Raw genomic sequence first — 20723 nt, forward strand, 5'->3', positions numbered from 1 at the left:
AGGAAAACTAGGTTTTGGACAGAACTAGGGCATTGCATGGTCCACGGACTCAAGCCTATGGGGAAACCAACTACTTGGATGAGGAAAACTAGGTTTTGGACAGAACCAGGGCATTGCATAGTCCTCGGACTCAAGCCTATGGGGAAACCAACTACTTGGATGAGGAAAACTAGGTTTTGGACAGAACCAAGGCATTGCATAGTCCTCGGACTCAAGCCTATGGGGAAACCAACTACTTGGATGAGGAAAACTAGGTTTTGGATAGAACCAGGGCATTGCATAGTCCTCGGACTCAAGCCTATGGGGAAACCAACTACTTGGATGAGGAAAACTAGGTTTTGGACAGAACCAAGGCATTGCATAGTCCTCGGACTCAAGCCTATGGGGAAACCAATTACTTGGATGAGGAAAACTAGGTTTTGGACAGAACCAAGGCATTGCATAGTCCTCGGACTCAAGCCCATAGGGAAACCAACTACTTGGATGAGGAACCAACTATTTAAAAAAATAAAAAACTATGGCACATAAACCTCAAAATCCATCCGAAGAGAACTCCTCGTTAACAGATGGGTTAATACCTTGACTGCACAAATTCCTCGGTCTACCCTCGGATCCTCAGTATCAAAGGGGTTGATGCGGTACGGTGCAATATATTATCCAAAAGTACAACCAAAGTCCCTCGCTATTCGGCTACTCTCTCGAACGAATTATTTAGAGTTTATCGTTCTCGGACATCGCTCTAGCATGCATCGCGCAGCACTCAGCGGTTACCCCGGTTAGTTCCTAGAGTTTAATTTATTGAAGATTAACCTTGTTATGCTTGATAATATTTGTAAGTTTAAACTAGTAGGAATCTGTGTTAAGGCATTTTTCTGCCTGGAATATCATTAAGAGCAAGCTTATATTTAATATTCATGCATAAAGTAGTTGTTACGGAGAAGAAAGATATGTATAGAGAAATAGACACATATTTTATTAAGACAAAGGAACAATACAGTGTACAATGAAAAGCTGAAACAGAGCTTACATTGAAGCTAACTACGTAAGTAACGAAAGATACAAGAGGGTGAAGATAAAACCGAGGAGGTAGCATAGAGGAGAAGTTGGCTACTGCCTCGAGACCTTATTCCTCTTCAATGCTTTTGCATGCCCATAACTCAGGCAGCAAAAGAACCCGACTTAAGCCTCACACCGCTGAGAGAAAGGTGCAGGGAGCCGGAAGCTGAGGAGCCTTCACCAAAAATTTGCCTGCAACAAGGCAGAGGCGCTGGGGGCGGAGAACCTTTCTTCTGACACACCAAAATTCTGGCATGAACAGAACCTGCTTCGGATTTTGACTAAAAGAGGGAGAAACCCCCTTTTCCCCTCTGTCAAACTAGAATATCCTTTTGAATCCATGCTTCCTTTGCCCGTACCTCACTATCTGGAGTCTCAGGAGGACACGGTGCCTTTGTGGCGGAGAGAGTTCCTTTACCCCAATCCTCACCTCAAACATGATGTACTAGGAGAGGAGACTGAAGGGTTTGTGCGAAAGTAAAGCAACTTTCTCTCCTATTTATTTAAAAGATAAGGTGGTGGCATTTAATTCACGCAGCGTCCCAAGGAACACTACAGACAAAACGTCTCTGGCTCGATTTCCAATGCCATCTGCAAACCTGAGATTAAAGGAGTCTCGCGAAGGTGCGCCTCGAACACTGGGACGCCAAAAAGTACCGCGTGACCAAAGACCACAGAAATGCCTCTTAATTGGTGGGCTTAGTAAAATCGCGGCCCAGGCCCGTTCTGCATGGGGGTCCTCGGACTACGGCCCACGCCGGGGAATAACCGTTGCTGAGGACAACCTCCTGCTCGGCAACTTGTGAGATACCTGAGGAAAGGGATAAACAGAACCAAGGCCTTGCATGGTCCTCGGACTCAAGCCTATGGGAAAACCAAGTACAAAAAATTATAATTATTCCAAGTTTTGGATAGAACCAAGGCCTTGTATGGTCCTCGGACCCAAGCCAATGGGGAAACCAAATACTTGGATAAAAAAGGGTTTGAATTTCGTAAGATGGGCTACTTGATAAAAATGTCAGGTCACTTCATCCACGGCTTAAACACCATAAAAGGTTAAGGCCAATAAAGGTGTAAGGAAGGTGGTGGAACGCCCCAGCATTCAGTCGTATAAGAAGGCTGTTCATTTGGTGGGTGATATATCTCCAAATGTTTATTCCTCACACGGCATCAAACCTTCGTTTTTCTCCTCGGCTAGCATGGGGTAAGTGTTACTTTTCACTGGTCGGCCTTATCGTGCCAAGCACTTCTATTAAAGTTATAGCGACATCTTTTTATTATCAAGTATTTTGGTTTTAGTCGTCATTGATTTAGATGCTATATTATTGTGCCGAGCAGCGCTTGCAAATTTATAAAAACATAGAGACATAACATGCGAAATGAGATAAACAACAATTTTTATTAATATGAAAAATTATTACAACATACAAAAAGGGGCTCAAACGAGCCTATACAAAATGTGAACTGCCTAAGCAACAATTACATCCGTAGTACAGATAAGTAAACTGTCAGGCGTCTTTTAAACTCGTCTTCAAAGTCTCTCCAATCTCTGCCTCAATATTGCTCATATTACGATAAGAACCTTCTTTTGGAAAAAATGACGGAGAAGGAAATAGTAAGGAAGAAATCAATGAAGAAGATGGAGGAGATGAATGAAGAAGATGGAGGACATGAGTAAAGAAGGAGGAGAAGAAGAGAGAAGAAGAGAGAAGAGATGAAAAGAAAGAAAAAGGAGCAAAAGAGGGAGAAGTGAAAGCACCAGGATGGATCTGGTGCTGGGAAGACTAAGAAAAGGAGACGGAGGATAGCACCAGTGAAGGAAGAGAGGAAGAGGTAGAGACACTTAGTCCCTGCCTCGATCCTGACTCCCAACACACTGGAGCCATACTAGGTATGCTCATAGGAGAGCGGTTGGTACTGATGATGGGTGTTCTCGACTCAGTCACGCCAAAAGTTTGACGTGACAAGTCCCTGCTTCGGATTTTGACTGAAAGAAGGGAGAGGTTGATTTTGAGTTTTCGCCATCCCTGTCCCGATCGAGCCATAATGAGCTTTATCGGAACGTGGCGTTTATGGGAGGGGTTTGGCTCCTGCATCACTCGTTGTTATGGTAACGTGTATCACGATTTAGTGTATAAACCAGTGGGTAAAATGAACCTTAGGGGGGGGGGCAAGTATTTTAAATCTCAGAAGGATGAAAATGGATTCTTTGCAAAAACAATAACCTCCTCCCTTCCTTCTTATACAGAGGGCGGAGTGGGAGACATTTAATAGGTTCAGATATCCAAAGGAATCTGCCAACATAAACATGCCGGTTTCGTTTCTCCACCCCATCAAAACAAACCGCCGAATTAAAGTAGTCTCGTAAATAGCGGCCATTAAAAGCGCGTTTTGGATACCCAAACGATGAGAACGCATCAAGCGCGAAATCAAAAAACTGTTTCGTAGACCGGTGCATTTCTTGGGCAGATGAAGAGCCGCCAGCATTATTAATAGGTCGAATTGATTGGGCCGTAGGAAGAGGTTCGGCATCACCAAAACCCTCATTTCCAACCAAGAGGTTGGACAGTCGGGTTTTGAGGGGCTATTGTGGGGCCCAAATGATTTGTGGGCCAGGCCCATCTACCCGGGGAGAACCCAAAGGCCCAAGCCGAGGAGGGCTATGGCCCAAACTCAACAAAATATCCTTTAGATACCGCCGAGGGCAGTTTAGTCCTCGGCAGACCCAAAGTACCCCCAGAAAGAAGGGTAAAAACGGTATAGGACTAAAACTTGGAAGAAAGATCTAAAATATCAAGGGAAAGCTGCCCTTACTGCCATTCAATGCTCTGAACCTGACAGAGCCGCATTCTTTGGCTTTTACAACCACCCCCAACGACTTTGAGTATAGGCTGATGGGACAAATATCAGCCTTGGAAATGTTGACCCTATACGTGGACGAAGGACAGTGAACACAGGCGAGTATAAAAGGAAAAATCAGTAACCTAAAGGAGAGGCTGGGAAAAATGGCCAAAAACCAGAGCCTCCCAGCCCACCTCTAGGAGAAAGACTCCAGGGGTGAAGGAAAACTCAGCCTTGTATAAACACCACGAAAAACCCACCGCCTGTCGATCAAGGCCTAACCTTCCAAACCCACGCTCTACAAATGATATTGTTAGGGCCTCTTCACGTGCGAATCCGACACTGTTACGGTCCGCCACGAATCGTGTCCTTACACATACAAAAACCAAAGAATCTAGAATTAATGAACATAATTTTTTTTTTTAAATAGACAATTTATATTTTCTACCTAATAATATTCTTACAAGACATTTTAAAGAGTTAAAAAAATGACTATCAATAATATTTAAATTATATATGTAAGAATTATACTATACATCTTAATGTATATTTTAAGTATATTCATGCGTATGCATGGTGTTACAAGCTAGTTACTAATAAAAGGCAAAGTACTTCCTCAAAAAAAAATAAAAGGCAAAGTACCAAACTACAAATACATAAACAGTTCAAAGTTCAAAAATTACAACTCACAAATACCAATTTCTAAGTTTCAACACCACAAACATACATGATGTCTCACATAAACAATTCAAAATAAATAACATTTCCTAATGTCTCACATAAACAACACAAAACAAATAACAATTCCATATTACTAAGATAGTAAGATTCACCGAACAATCTTTCTAACGTTGAGAAATTATAATAAGTGAGTGCTTGTTGAGAAATTATAATCAATGAGTGTCTGTGTCAAACAAGTAACTAATCAACACTATAATTTTTTTTTTTAAAAAAAAAACTCACCATTGATGTTGATGGTCTCTCTCACAGTGGCGCCACCGTGAACGCATTCACTCTCTACTCTTTAGTTTCTTCTCTTCTCTTATATCTTCTATGATTTTGTTGATTAAATTAAGCAGTTAAGGTGGCGTGAGACTTGGGGCCTTTTGTGCATTTTTTTAATGTTTTTATTTATTTTTAATCAATTTGGGTTGGGGCTACTAGGCTCGTCTGTTCATTACTTTTTTTAATAATCATTTTGGGGTCTTTGGGCTCCATTTAGAGGCCCAAAATAAGTATTAAAAAAAAAAAAAAGTAAAAAAAAAATTCATTCATAGCACAATATCTTTACTATAGCTATGGAATCGAGATCCTAAGATCTGGATCCGCACACAAATTACACTTTACTAAAGATCCTAGTAAGATTCAAGATGTTTTAAGGATGTAGGATCTTAATAAGATTCTAAGATTTGAATCAGAATATTGATAACTATCACCTCTCCATACTTCTTTTATTTTCAATGTGGAACTAACTATTTTTAATATAATCAGACCACCTTTTCATTATTCTTCTAACTGATGTGAGATTCCAAAACTAATAAAGATTACAAAACCAATTGCTTTTAAATATAAATATAAATAGAATTCATAGGAGTAGTAGATAAGCTCCTTGGACCTCCTAAAAAAAATGTAAAAGAACAAAATAAGCTCCGGACAGTGAGGATCTAACCTTGTTTCAATTTGACGGAGTTGACTACGCCAATTACTAAGGGTACGTTTGGTATGCTGTAATAGCTCCTGTAATGGAATAGTTATTCATGTGTAATAGTAATTCGGTCATTTGGTTACATCTTTATTACATGGATTAGTTATTACATTGGAATGACTATTTTTTAAATTGAAGAATAGCTATTCCTCTTTAAAATGAATGTAATAACTATTCCTTAGTATATATAATAGGTTTTAAAATTAATATATTTCCAAAAATATAAAATTTCCTTATACATCATCTTTTACAAGCTTTCCATATGTAACAACCAAACTTATGAGTAGTAATAGTTATTCCATTACAATGTCTTCTATTCCCAGTAATAAAGATTACTATTCCTAATGTAATATACATTCAGTGTACCAAACGTACCCTAAGTGCGGTTATGATGGATAACAATTAAGACTAATAAAAGTAATATTTTTTGTTGGAATATTTATAAAAGAAGGGTTTTGCTCTTAGGGCACTTATTAATAATCCACTTTAGAAAAGTTTTGATACAATTTTTACGGGAAATGAAAAAAACTGTCAAAATATTAATTACTTTTTTTTTTCATTTCCCATAAAAACTTTCTTTATATAGATTATTAACCAGTGCCAGGACACTTGTTAATATTTACCATAAAAGAATTTTATCAAATGTGAAAGAAGAAGCAGAAGCACGCTTCAGCAAGAATGGCCCAACTTTCCAATATTCAAGTTTTAACAAATGGCGCCAATATTCAGCAAAAAGTTTTAACAAATGGCAGGGCTTTTCAATTTTCAGGTATCAATCTTGTTAATTTTAAAATAAATGCTCTAACATCTCTATGCTTTTAAGTCCTTCCCTCCTAATATCAAGGTTTCATTGCTTGCATGTCATCTGCCATGCAAATTCGTGCAATTTTAGAGTTTTTATTCTTATGAAACAATCTCGGATTAAAAAAAAAAGAAATAAAAGAAATAAAGAAAGAGATTCTATTTTTCTACTTAAAAAATAAAAAATAAAAAACATTATATTGAACTTGGTTTTTAGTCACTAGGGTAGTACAAAATTACAAATAATATCTTTTCGCCTTAGTTTTTTTTTTTTTTTTTTCCCTTAAACTTTCGCATTTACTTTACGCAGGTATTGTTCATCCATCTTACCATTTGCACACGAATTGTGTCAGGTCGATCCACTCATGACAATTGAATTCAGGTTCAATCCACTTCAAAAGAAAACATTTACATAAAAATCTTAAAGATTTGAAAGTAATTTGACAAATTTTGTACAAGCAGTCTGAGCTCTCTATCTCTCTTGAAACATTTTTGTCTTGTTTGGAAGACCCCTCAGTTATAGTAATTCATAACAACTAATCCGAATTCACTGCATTTTAATTTGCACCCAATTGGCATTGACAGTGTGGCACAATTTGGGTGGTAATGAACTAAGTCATTCATAAACAGCTCAAGTTTCGCTCTATAAACAGCTCATTATACTTGTTTGTTTATAAACAAGTCAAACTTGAACTTTAGTTTTAGGCTTATTTAATTAACGAGTCAAGCCGAAGTAAAAACAATTATTTATGAACAAACTCATGAACATTAGGGCTTGATACAAAACATGTTGAGCTTAGATTTATTTGTGGGCTTAGTAATAAGTTTAATATGAGTTTGACAGTAAACTCACTAGTCGCAAATCTATATGATGTGTGGGAAAAGATAATTATTTTGTAATTGTGGTGTACTATATACTAATTTGTTCTCTAAAATTTGTTGGAGATAATTTGTTCTTCCTAAAAATTAAATAATTTTTAAAATTATTTTTCATCTTTCTATCTGTACCAATATATCATCATATTATTTTTGGTTTGTTTGATTGATATTATTCATTATTGACATGATCTATTCTTTGAAATTATGTTTATAGTGCATTATTCAATTTCCCCGTTATCTTAAAGGAAATTATCATGATAATTAAAACTCATAACAAAATTATACTTGATATTATTCAAATGATTGATAGGCACATTCAAATGCATAGCAAAAATTATGTTTTCATATAAATTCAAATTCTCATTTACAAAATAATTAATTATTAACTAAAACAAAAATCAAACCAAGCCTATAAGAGGGAGAGACTATTCGTGATGGGGAACTAAAAAACACAATACCAAAATGTATTAACCCAAAATAGAGTTATTAAAAACACAATGATTCATCAACCTAAAGTAGAGTTGTTAGAAAGATTAAAGAATTGAGAGAGAGAAAGAGAGAGAGATAAATAACAATTTGTTTGTTTTTGTTTTTTTGTTTTTTTTTTTTTTTTTGGTGGGAAAAATATGCATAAAATGAGAGAAATAATGACAAATTTATAATAAAATGATGAGATAAGAATGGCTAAAATAAAAACTGACATTAAGGTAGAGATTAGTGGGGAGATGAAAAGGTAAAAGAGAATGAAAAAGGTTGGAGAAAGTATAATAATAAGTTGAGAAATTAATAAGATGAAGAAGAGTTAAAAATAAGAGAGAAATAGTTAAAAATATGTGGATGATGTGGCACAACAAGAGAGTAACAACTAATAAAAATAAATACAATTTATTTATATATATATATATATATATATATGTATGTATGTATGTATAAAGATATCTTATTAAATCTTTAAGTAATTGGAAGTTAGGATTACTTGTCAAAACCAAATAGGCATGATACTAAGTTTGATATGGGCATGACAATGTACTTGTGTTTTTACTCAAGCTCAAAAACTTGATTAAGTTTGAACTTTGCTTGACTAATGAATCAAGCTGAGCGAAGCCAAACTCAAATTTTTAGACTTTTTGATGAGTTTAAGCTCGAATATCATTTATAGATTTGTTTTGAGCTCAACCAAGTTTAAAACATTATACATTCGTTTTCAAGTTGAATTTAAACACTCACTACTCGATAAAACTCGGTTAGTTTACAACCTTAGGTGTCATCTAATACCATAATGTCATTAATATCTTCCCTCTAATTAATTAACGGTCAGGGTATAAAAAGTTGTGAATAAAACCAGTTATTTTATTCTTTTTCTTATAAAAGATTTTTAAAAATTATTTAGAGTATCGGTTAATTAATTTTTTTTTAAATTACTTTCAAAATGGGGAGAGGGATTACGCCCTGCCATTTGACCCAGTTTTCATTTGCAATTAATCATGCGTTTGAACTTTGAACCACTGTTCATTGAACTCCACATGTTTCCCGAATATTCGTCCCACTGTGCACTTTGTAAAAAAAAAAAAAAGTTTTCAAATACTGCACTCTTATTGATTCTTGAATAATAATAAATAAATAAAAACTTGGATAAATTTGCTAATAAAAACTTTGGATGTGTATTTAAATTGATTTTTTGCTGATTATTTTTTTTCTGATAATTAATTTTTGTTGATAACGATAACTTATTTTAGAATTTGTACACCTTTGGGAAAGGGAAGGCACCACTCAATGGGCAGGGTGTATAATTTTTTTAAGTGAGTGTACAAAAAAATTTATAATTACCGGTCAACAACCCATTCCTTTCAAAGAAAAAAACGTTAGCGTGCGAAAATTCAATAAAATATAATTTTATTTGAAAAAATAATTTTATCTTTCTTTTATTTTGTTTATAAATATAAAATTTATTAATTATGATATGTAGTTATTAATAAACATTTTATTTTGATTTTGTTTGTATATAAAATATTAAATATGAAAGTTGATATTTGAAATATTTATTATATTTATTTATAAAATTGTTAATGATAATTACTAATAAATAATATATATTTACTATAATTATGTCTATACTTTAAACTATCTATTTTTTTCATTTAATTGAAGATTCAAATAAAGAATATAATTTAAGTTAAATAAAAAAAAAACATTAGAATATATATATATATATATTTTTTTTTTGAGAAGAACTATTAGAATTTTTTTTTTTTTGAGAATCAAACATATTAGAATATGGATGTATGAATTATGAAATTGTGAAAACAAAAATATACACGTGACAAACTATTATAAGATTAACAAAAAGTTAATTGTTAGGTGTTATAATTGCGTGTAACATGATAAAAAATATTTTTTCTCAAAAATAGAAGAAGAAGAAGAAGGTAATTACCGCTTATTTGGCACGCTTTGAACCACCTAACTAACAACACAGCTATGTTTGGTCCCTAGTTGATGGAACAGAGCAAAGCGTGGCTCACCTTCTTCTTATATATAGATAGATTACATTACATTACCCACCAAACCATAACCAAATTTAAACCTCACCAGACACTCCTCACTCCTCTCACCTTCACTTCTTAAATTCTTACACTCTTCTCCGACTCTCAAGGGAGTGGAATCTCTAAAAGGGTGTTGGTGAAGTTGCTTCTTTTCTTTGTTCACAAACTAAAACTATGGCTGGGACTGGGTTGTTTGCAGAGATTTTGGATGGAGAGCATGTGTACAAGTACTATGCGGATGGGGAATGGAAGAAGTCAACTTCTGGGAAAACTGTTGCTATCATCAACCCAACTACAAGAAAGACTCAGTACAAGGTTCAAGGTGACCCAATTATGATCATCTTTCTTTTTAGACTTGAAAAATTGGTTTTTGTTCATGTGCTAGCCAGCTAGCTCTTTGTTTGAACTAAAAACTTAGAATTATGTGACATATACCAAGTGATAACTAAGTTGATGACATTAATTTGTTTTAATTTTAGAATTGTGAATCTCAATAACCTTGACCATATTTTGATTTGAAATAACTGGTTTCTTCAAAGAAATGTTATACTCCCTTCTGAAACAGAGTAAATTGTGAGTTCAACTCAGTTGAATGGAGGATTTGTTTTCTTTTTTGCAAATAATGAAACTCTGTGATCAAATTTTTATAGTAACCAAACTACTTTATGGTTTTGCTACAGCCTGTTCACAAGAAGAGGTAAATAAGGTCATGGATTTGGCAAAAACTGCACAGAAATCATGGGCAAAGACTCCACTTTGGAAGAGAGCAGAACTCCTTCACAAGGCAGCTGCTATCCTCAAAGAGCATAAAGCCCCAATTGCTGAATGCCTTGTAAAAGAAATCGCAAAGCCAGCTAAAGATTCAGTAACTGAGGTATCAATATTGTTCTGATTTTCATGTTTTTGTGGTATCACTATGAAGGTAATTGATGTGAATTTTTGGATTTGATGAAGGTTGTGAGGTCTGGGGACCTGGTTTCTTACACTGCTGAAGAAGGGGTTAGGATTCTGGGGGAGGGAAAGTTCTTGGTCTCTGATAGTTTCCCTGGAAATGAGAGAACCAAGTACTGCCTCACTTCTAAGGTAAAATTTTCCATTCTTACTTATGAAATTTCTTATTTGCCTTACAATAAATTTCACAACTTCTTGTGATTGTTGTACACTAAAACTAGTGTCAGCCGTGGTCCATGCAAAAGCGATGTTCCATTAATTGTAGTCAACCACCTCAACAAGTTGTGAAAACAACTATGAAATTTGTTGTGTTTGTAGCATTGTTACTTTTTCTTACCAAATAATAAATTTAAATTATGAGAGTGAGATATGCGGGAGTAAGGAATTTTGTTCAGACTTGGTCACCTAGCCCCGGTAGTCAGATGAGATGATGGGCTCAGAAAATAGATAATCTGGTGGTACTAAATTGGTTTACTGATGTAAGTTAAAAAAAAAAAAAAAAATTGTCACGGTTTTCAAAATCTGGTAGAGCTTCTGAGCATGTCAGGAAATGAAAAGCTAACTACATGTAAGGTCAAAATTCACCCTACACATGTTGATTCCTGTGTATCCTATGATGATAAGCCCACAATATGGAATTTACAGACTGCTCTGGTGATGGTATTATAGGCATACACCCTTGCATTTATAAAGATTGTTAAGTGTCATGCCATTGTTATTTATTGGTGACGTTTTTTTGTCCCATTTGATGACATTGGAGATAAGATATGGGCAGGTAGAAGGCAATCTTTTAATACAATTTCACCTAAAACCCAATCTTTTAAAACTATAATATGTTACAGATTTTTTTCATACCCTCTCTTTAGTTTACTTTGTTGGTGATATTGTCAACAATTCTACAATATGGTATCATCATTTTTACCAGGTCAAACCTGCACCAGCGGCCTAACAAACCGCTGGTATAGTAGTCTGCCCATAGTACTGCACAAGAAAGCACCTAATTCATTCAATTTTTTCTGTATAGTAGTCTGCCAATTTCATTTATGGTTGATTTGATAGCTAGGAAGACAAGGAAAAAAGAAAAAGAAAATTCTACTCTTATATTCTCCAGGCTATTCTTATCTAAAATTTTATTTTTTTATTTATTTTTTTTATTTTTTTTCATTATCTATAGGTAACTTTGGAAACCACAAGAGGTAGTACAATTGGCTGGTCACTATTTTTAATCTCCTTTTTGCCCTCCTCCTTGAAATCAAAATTTACTTAGAAAAAATGAAAAGGAAAAAAAGAACTTGGAGAAACAAAATGCTAATGAGATCTTAAATACAGGGTACCATAAAGGTCCTACATATGATGCAGCAGACAGTAAATTGGCCATGACAGTCTAATGGAGAAGGTTATGGTTTACATTAAGGACATATTTTTCTCATAAATGTGAAAATGCAAAACTATAAGAACCAGAAACATGTCTTGCCCTGAGGTTCCAAGTCATCTATTCATTGAAGATAGAATATTGCAAATATGAGGTGCATATGGGAATGATAACAGATTAAAATTTTATCTAGAAAATTATTTTTTGCTCCACGGGGGGATGGTAAGCGAGGATATGAAATAAAAAGTACTGAACAACTGAAAGTGTTAACCATCAACCTAATGGTGTATCTTCTACATCAGCTAGCAGATCTGTGAGCTAGCTGCTTGGCAAATCCTGTTTAGTTTTATGAATATAGACCAAACAGTAACAGATGCACACACATAACGTATATTTTATATATGTATGTATACATCCTTGTGATTTTGGAGTTTGGACTTTGTTTACATATTATGTTTGCATTGTGTTGCAGATTCCACTTGGGGTGGTTTTAGCCATTCCCCCATTTAACTATCCTGTCAACCTTGCTGTGTCAAAGATTGCTCCTGCACTGATAGCTGGAAACTCCATTGTGCTCAAGCCTCCAACTCAGGTACTTTGCCCTATGAATAAAATTATGAGTTATGTTGCCAATTGCTCATCATAATAGTGTATATAATCTCCATACATCCACCTCCAACCCTCATTACTGAAACTGAATGAAGAGATCTAGAAAAAGTAAATTTATCCACAGCATTTGAAGGAGGAAATCTCCATCCTTCAAAGGGATTCTGTGCCAAAGACTGAAGTCATGGCCAAAAATGAGTAAAAACTAAGATCAAAAAGTGATCCTGTCTGTAACGTGAAGTAAATCATTCGAAATTAGATGGTTTACTTTGCTGAAAACAGAGGAATATTTACACTTATGTATGAGGATCCAACATTCCCAGGGATGCTTCTTGAACATTATAACCCTTCTGAATTGTTTCAGTCTCTTAATCTCATCCTCAACTTCCTTTCAGGGTGCTGTTTCTGCTCTCCATTTGGTGCATTGCTTTCACTTGGCTGGTTTTCCCAAGGGTCTTATAAACTGTGTCACTGGGAAAGGCTCTGAGATTGGAGACTTCCTTACTATGCATCCTGGGGTGAACTGCATAAGGTAAATCCAGTTCATTTTCTATCATACTAAATAGATCTCCCCTTCCCTTGTATGGTTTATAATCGGTCATCCCTAACTTGCTTTGTTGCTTTGCTCAGCTTCACTGGTGGAGACACAGGAATTGCAATTTCAAAAAAGGCAGGCATGATTCCTCTTCAGATGGAATTGGGAGGAAAGGATGCCTGCATTGTACTTGAGGATGCTGACCTAGATTTGGTAGCAGCAAACATAATAAAGGGGGGCTTTTCTTACAGGTGAAAGGATTTTCCATAAATGTCCGTACTTTGTACTTTTTAGTGTTGCATTTGGCAAGAGAAAAGAAGAGTTGGGGACTGTTTCTATGAAATTCCAATTGCTCTTCTTAATTAAGCACAAAAGGAGTGAATTTTTTTCAAGCTACAATCTATGTTGTCAATAACAAAGGAAAACTTATTTACCAATGTCTGCAGGAAGTCATTTTCAGATATAAGGTGGCTATAAATGCATCATTCATTTTATAATGTGCATCAAACATCAGACCAAGTTCTGATTTGACAACATTATTTGCTCCTCCAACTTCATTATTTTCCATTTGTTTTAGCTGAAAATATAGTCAGAAACAACTAGCAAATGAGGTTTTATCATAATGTTGCTAACTATTATTAAAATATTCAATCTAATACATAATGTGAGATGAATGTGGCTTGCATGGATTGGGCTTATGTCTTACAGAGTCAGTGTTGACAACTATCTCTGAAGGATGCCATTCTCCTCCATTTTAATGGCATATGGAAATTGTTCTCAACATAGTTTTCGATGTTTATTGTATTTAAATAAAAGGTGGATAGAAGCATTATGAAACCACGTCTCATGATCTACTTCTCTGTAATACATTGAGCCTAATTGTTTCTGCTACATTTTCTAATTTTGGCTGATAAGACATACTTTTTAAATGATTCTATTCTACCAATATCTATGACAGTGGCCAAAGATGCACAGCTGTTAAGGTTGTCTTGGTGATGGAATCTGTGGCTGATTCCTTGGTTGAGAAAGTGAAGGCTAAAGTGGCAAAATTGACTGTTGGGCCACCTGAGGATGACTGTGATATCACTCCAGTGGTGTCAGAGTCATCTGCCAATTACATTGAAGGATTGGTTAAGGATGCTAAAGAAAAAGGAGCTACATTTTGCCAAGAGTACAAAAGAGAGGGCAACCTTATCTGGCCTTTGTTGTTAGATAATGTAAGGCCTGATATGAGGATTGCATGGGAAGAACCATTTGGACCAGTTCTGCCAGTTCTTAGGATCAATTCTGTAGAAGAAGGAATCCACCATTGCAATGCTAGCAATTTTGGACTCCAGGTATAAATTTCTTTTATTTTCTGATATCGGTATTCTAGTTTTCCTCTACTGTGTGTGGTCAAGGGAAAAATGTGGTGTTATACTCTCATTACTTGTTAAATTCTATCAAATTCAATTTAGCGCAGCCCTGTTTTCCTTGATACAAGCACAGGCCAATTTATTCATTCAATCACTGCCTTGTAATTTTGTTGATAGCTGGGAAATGGTTTTAGGGAGCTCTCACTGATTATGTCTGGAGTTTGCAGAAAATGAATGCCTTTTATTTATTTGTTAAAGATTATGCATAGCTCACCAATATGACAAAAAAAAAGTTTAATTTTTTCTAAAAAAATTTAAAAATTGTGGTAATTGCTATTGTGGATTATTTTTGGCTCTAAGTATCATTCATGTGTGTGTTATCGGTAATAACAAAAACTGTACATCAGATAAATTTAAAGCAGTCTTTGCATACACCCCTACTCAAAATTCACTAATGTGTAATTATTTAGTGTTAATCATTAAACTAAATCTTGGAGGGGACTGGGGAGTATTACTCTTGAATGGGCATGTACTTGTTCTAATATTACTGGTTAGTATGCTATGAGACATGGCATCAATCATAAGTCCTGGAAAGGGACCTTATTGAAAATGAATTATCAGCTTCCTATATTTCATATAATTTATGATTACTCTCTCTCCTCACATTGGCTTAAACTTAACTCATGAATGATGTGCAGGGTTGCGTCTTCACTAAGGACATTAACAAAGCAATGTTGATCAGTGATGCAATGGAGACTGGGACGGTTCAGATAAACTCAGCACCAGCTCGTGGACCAGATCATTTTCCTTTCCAGGTAAACCAAATCTCAAAAAACTTACCAAAATGTTACTTTCAGAAACTGCATTCTTCTTAATTAAGGTCATTATCTCAATGAGCACTAAACAAATGCTTTGCTGACAGGGTATAAAGGATAGCGGAATTGGGTCTCAAGGAATCACCAACAGCATTAACATGATGACCAAGGTCAAGACCACTGTTATCAACTTACCAACCCCTTCATACACCATGGGCTAGTATTACCAATAATAAATGGATGATCACAACTATTTGTATTGTAGCTAGTTAGAAATATCTGAAAACGGAATTTATCAGTAGACTTTTAAGTTTGTATCTTCTTTGTCAATTGACAATCAGATGAATAATGGGGATACATTTATGAGCAATTACAGTGTGTCTACAATATGCAGTCGATTTTGCAGAAATATGAATTTGGCTTTATCTAGCACTTTTGTTTGCCATGTTAACTATAGAATAAGGGTTTTTTACTGACATATCTGTGTTTGTTGCTTTCACAAGATTGGAAGCATCTTACTAGAGACACACATGAAAGTCTTAAAACAACCAAAGCACCTCCATCTTTCACATATTCCTATAAGTGGAGTGATGAATAACACTGACAGACCTGTTTGTTCATATGGGCATTAGGGTCTGGAGGCCAAAATGTGGTGCATGTGCTCTATCACCCTAAGGCAATGTTAGTCCAATTTTGTATGCTGTTTGTCTTATTTGAATATCTCTGTTCAACTTTTAAAAGCGTTTCAGTAAACAAACATAAAATATCAATGAGCACCTATCTTTAAAAATTGCATATATTTGGCTCAACTTGTAAGTTCAACCAGAACAGTTTGCAAATCAGTTTTACCTACGCGACATAGTGAAATTGATTCATTGACTGACTACCCATCTATAACATGCACAACATTATAGTACAAATCACGAGTTTACCATTCTTAACCATAGATGGAAATATATTTTTCATATATTCCAGTTCACTTCTTACTCATCCTTTAAGAATATAAATTTTTAACAGATGTTCAATTAGTACAAGATGATTAGAAAATTAAGTTATTTTTGGGACTACGGTGTAATGGCAAGTGCCCTCCACCCAAGTGATATGTTGTTGGGTCAAGTTCATGTATTAGGCTCTTCAAAATTGGAGATAAAATTAGTAAATTACTTACACTAATGGCATTTACATCTATGTGAAACAGATATTGTATGTAATTGTTACACAAAATAATAAATCGAGGAAAAGATCATTGCTAATGGCTATGTGGAAGGAAATGTGGCTCATTAGAGTTGTAGAAAATTGAGGAAATGTTGAAATGCATATTATAATTTTTCCAAGTATGCACAGGAAATTGACAACCCAAAGTAGGCACAGGAAACTGAGAAATTCAAAGTAGGGAAGGGTACGTTGTGTTGGGCCCCCTTACAAATGGTCATCCATAAATTTTGAATAGGCCCAACGTTCTGTTTGATCTTTTACTGTATGTAGTTTTACAATTGTGACCAAACTTGTTTATTGTCTGTTGCCCTCACTTCGAAACCATTGTTACAAACTCGTTTTGATGATCCAACCACGCAGACGAAGTCACGAAGGCAGGTGTCATTTTAAAGATCATTGCTAATGGCCATTCTCCTTGACTTTTCCAAAATCAATAATGCTCTCTTAGATTTTTGCTAAAAACATGTAATGCATTTATATAGTTGACTGATTTAATTTTTATTCTTATAATTATTCTTATGTTACTAATTTAAATAAATAAATATTTTATATATGTGTTATTTTATGGATTTAATTTTTTTTATTATATATTTGGCTTGGCCCTTGAAAAGATTTGTTGGCTCCGCCAGTTACTACTAGTCTACCACAACATGAATTTATAAGCCATACTTCATATACATTTTAAAACTCACAAAAGAGAATCCATTACTATGATTTTTTTTTTTTTAATTTATATATTCCATTGTTAATAATTTTAAGTCCTAATTTAATAATGATAAGAACATTTAGGTCAAAAAAATTATCTATTTCATTGTTGATTATTTTAAGTCCTAATTTAATAATGATAAGAACATCTAGGTTGAAGTGGGAAAGAAGAGAGATAAACAAAACAAAGGTGTAACCCAAAAAGAAAATGGTATTTATTTTAATTTTTTTTGGTAATAAATAAAAAAAAATATTTTTTAATTGAAATGATTTATTTGTTGGAAGGAACAGTGAAAGATTGGGTTATCGAAGCAATTCTCTTATCCGTGCTGGGAAAAGAAGTTGCGTAAAAAAAAGTTGTAAAAAAGTATATATATGCGTATTCCACAGATTTGCCAATAAGGTCAAATATGATTCTTCCCACAGCAGAAGCGCATTCGACTATTCACCAAGATTTGAAAACTAGCACAGACAACCCAAGTATCCTCATCCTGTATTACGTAAAAGTGACAATATGAGAAAATATTTTCTATTAACAGTGAAATAATTATGGAAATAAATATATAGTTTGGTCTCCTCCAATTTCTCCGATTATACATTTCCTGGATTATATTTTTTTTTAAGAGAAAAAATATAACCATATTATCAAGCACTCTAGCCACAATTCTTACAAGAGAATTTTGTGTGGACTATCACAAAAAATGAAATACTATTTTTTATTATATAATATTTAGTAATTTTAATATCATGATTTTTCATTCTTATCGCATGTTTCTCATGTGATTGGTAAGTTAAGCAAGAATAAGCAAGATTACAATGATGGACATTATAGAAACCAAACAGCAATAATCAATAGACTTAAAGATATTTAGAACAAAAATGAGTCATATAAAAATTTTATGAATCTTTCATGTTTACCTTTTTAGCCTTTTCAAAAAATACAATTAAAACTCAAATGAAATACAAAAAAGAAAATAAATAAATATTGATAAGGAATATTTTCGACTCCTAAAAATTCAACTAACACCCTAGAGTCTTAGGCCTCTATGGGGTCTTTGGCCACTAAAGGATCTTTCGCCTCTAAAGGCATCTTCGGTCACTAACACGTGAGTTACCTTGTTACCTAGTCAAAACTCCGTTTAAGTTGTCAGGGTTGCTCAAGCATCGTCGGTGTCTAAACGGATTGTCATGCCTTCCAAGCCTTTAGGGACCTAAGAAAGTAGGCATGACTCGTCTATCACCTTGTGGTCATGACGATCATATATGTACCGACGAATCTAGGTACTTAGTCCCGCACCATTTATGTGTTCTCCACTCCTGCATTCCCATATGAAAAGAACTTGGATACTACACCCAAAGATCTTTCCACATACTTGTATTCTCTAAATATGGGAAATTAAGCCCAAAGATCACATAACATTAACATTTGTATTGTCCCTACAAGGGAAGATCTATATTCATGGGATCTCAGTTAGCCCTACACCACTATATAAGCACCAAGTCTCCTCTTCTCCAAGGAACATGAAATTCTCTAGCTCTCATACTCTTAAGTTATTGGAGATCATTCAATCACTAATTTAACTTTCGGAAGGTCTTTGGCCAGCACTCCACAAGTACTCTTTATAGGTTCTGCACCTTTCATTCTTCAAGTACCTTTAGTTGTTGCACGTGTGGACGATTCACTAGCTGATGATTTTGTGCATTATCAAATATATTAATCTCTTCACATGCGCTATACACGCATGTTTAAAGACCCTTCTCTCTAGCTTTGTTTCTATATATATATATATATATATATATATAAGTTGTAACAGTAAGTATTTATAGTTTATGCTAAATGTGAATTCATATTATGGATTGTGAATTTCAATTTCAATTTTGAATTTTGTAATTTACCTTTTTATCATTAATTTGTTGTATTGTAAAATCATTTTCAATTTGATAATATTTTGAAAGCATTGTAAAGTGAACACTAAAGAATAGTATATTCCAATCATATAGAATAGTATATTCGAATATTCATACTTGCCTGGTCATCGAATAATTATAAAATCTTTAAAAACTAAAAATGAAATTTACGTGTCTTGTAGACTGTATTATTTGTGATCCTATTTTTCTTTCAATACAAGTGACAAATATAATACCATCATTACCTTTTTCTGATCATCAAGACGGAGATTTCTTTTGCTAATTATGTTTGTTCACCAACACCTTTTAGGCACAATGATCTACTGACAACTGCAACGCCAGTTCATTATGTGCATTTGCGTGCGCATGCTTAAGAAGTCAATCTTTGCTTATGCAGAGTAATCGTGTTAAACCTTTAATTAGGATTAGCTTTACAATTAGTCAAACTCTTGCTTAATTAAGCTCCAGCAATAAAACATTACTTTGAAACTCATTCCCTTTTGCCTTTTTTTACCTTTCACACCAATTTGGAATTTTCTTTCAGGCTATAGACAATGTTCCCTAGCACAACTTTTTGTCACCTAAACTAATATTTATTTGCCCATTGTATGATTGTATCTAAGCCTACTGTCATAGACTCATAGTGTTAGTGATTGATACAACCGCACTTAAGCCCATCAAGATTGGTTGAATGATTTTTTCCCTTAATATAAACCCAAAAGAATTCTCTTTTTGTTAATCAAACATTGTTATTTAATTACCAATTTGATAAAGTTATCTCTTACCACCTAATTCCCTATTATTGGTCTAATCCTTCTCGGATTCCAACTTGTTATATTATATCATATATGAACAAAAATTATTAATTAACAATGTATAGGAGCCTGAGTTAGTCAACATAGGTCATATAAATTGCATGTCATACAAATGACTAGGCAGATCAATTTGGGGAACCCATTTTAGAATGCTCTGTAAAAAGTATGATATATGTTAGAATTGGTACTTAAGGGTTTAATAGGAAGCCCATCTTCCTTTTCGTGGAGCCCATTAAGAGGTCCTGATTTTTTTTTTTATGCATTTGATTCTTTACCATTTGATAGAAAGTACGCATTTTAGGCTTTTCTAGGTATTCTTTTTGAAGAAGATAATGTACACCAGAAGTTTGCATTAGTTAATTAGTATATGGAAAGGAATTAAGATTGAGAGGATCATTAAACCCTAAAAAATTGTCTAGTGTGGGGGCATACAGGTTCGGCACTTTATAGACTAGCTGCTCTTTATGCTTAGAGACCCATATGAATTTCTCTTCTTATCCCCCTGTTCTTTAATGATACATTAAAATTTTTATTAAACAATTTTCCTAGAGTTGACCAATCTATAAATTAACTAGTATTTGTTAATGAACGCCTCCCTCTCTCTCTCTCTCTCTCTCTCTCTCT

At 34.4% G+C, this 20723-nt stretch overlaps 1 protein-coding gene across 1 annotated transcript; it reads left to right on the forward strand.

The window, feature by feature from the left end:
* Window positions 1-9770: 9770 nt before the first annotated feature.
* Window positions 9771-15885, forward strand: LOC115977235 (NADP-dependent glyceraldehyde-3-phosphate dehydrogenase). The gene is made up of 9 exons (XM_031098970.1): window positions 9771-10144; window positions 10503-10696; window positions 10777-10905; window positions 12618-12737; window positions 13147-13283; window positions 13382-13537; window positions 14245-14623; window positions 15340-15456; window positions 15564-15885. Exons 1-9 carry the CDS (start codon window positions 9997-9999, stop codon window positions 15675-15677), a joined length of 1494 nt encoding a protein of 497 aa, XP_030954830.1. The 5' UTR covers window positions 9771-9996; the 3' UTR covers window positions 15678-15885.
* Window positions 15886-20723: the final 4838 nt, after the last annotated feature.

Source organism: Quercus lobata, chromosome 2, assembly GCF_001633185.2.
Source record: "Quercus lobata isolate SW786 chromosome 2, ValleyOak3.0 Primary Assembly, whole genome shotgun sequence".
Classification (NCBI taxonomy): Eukaryota; Viridiplantae; Streptophyta; class Magnoliopsida; order Fagales; family Fagaceae; genus Quercus; species Quercus lobata.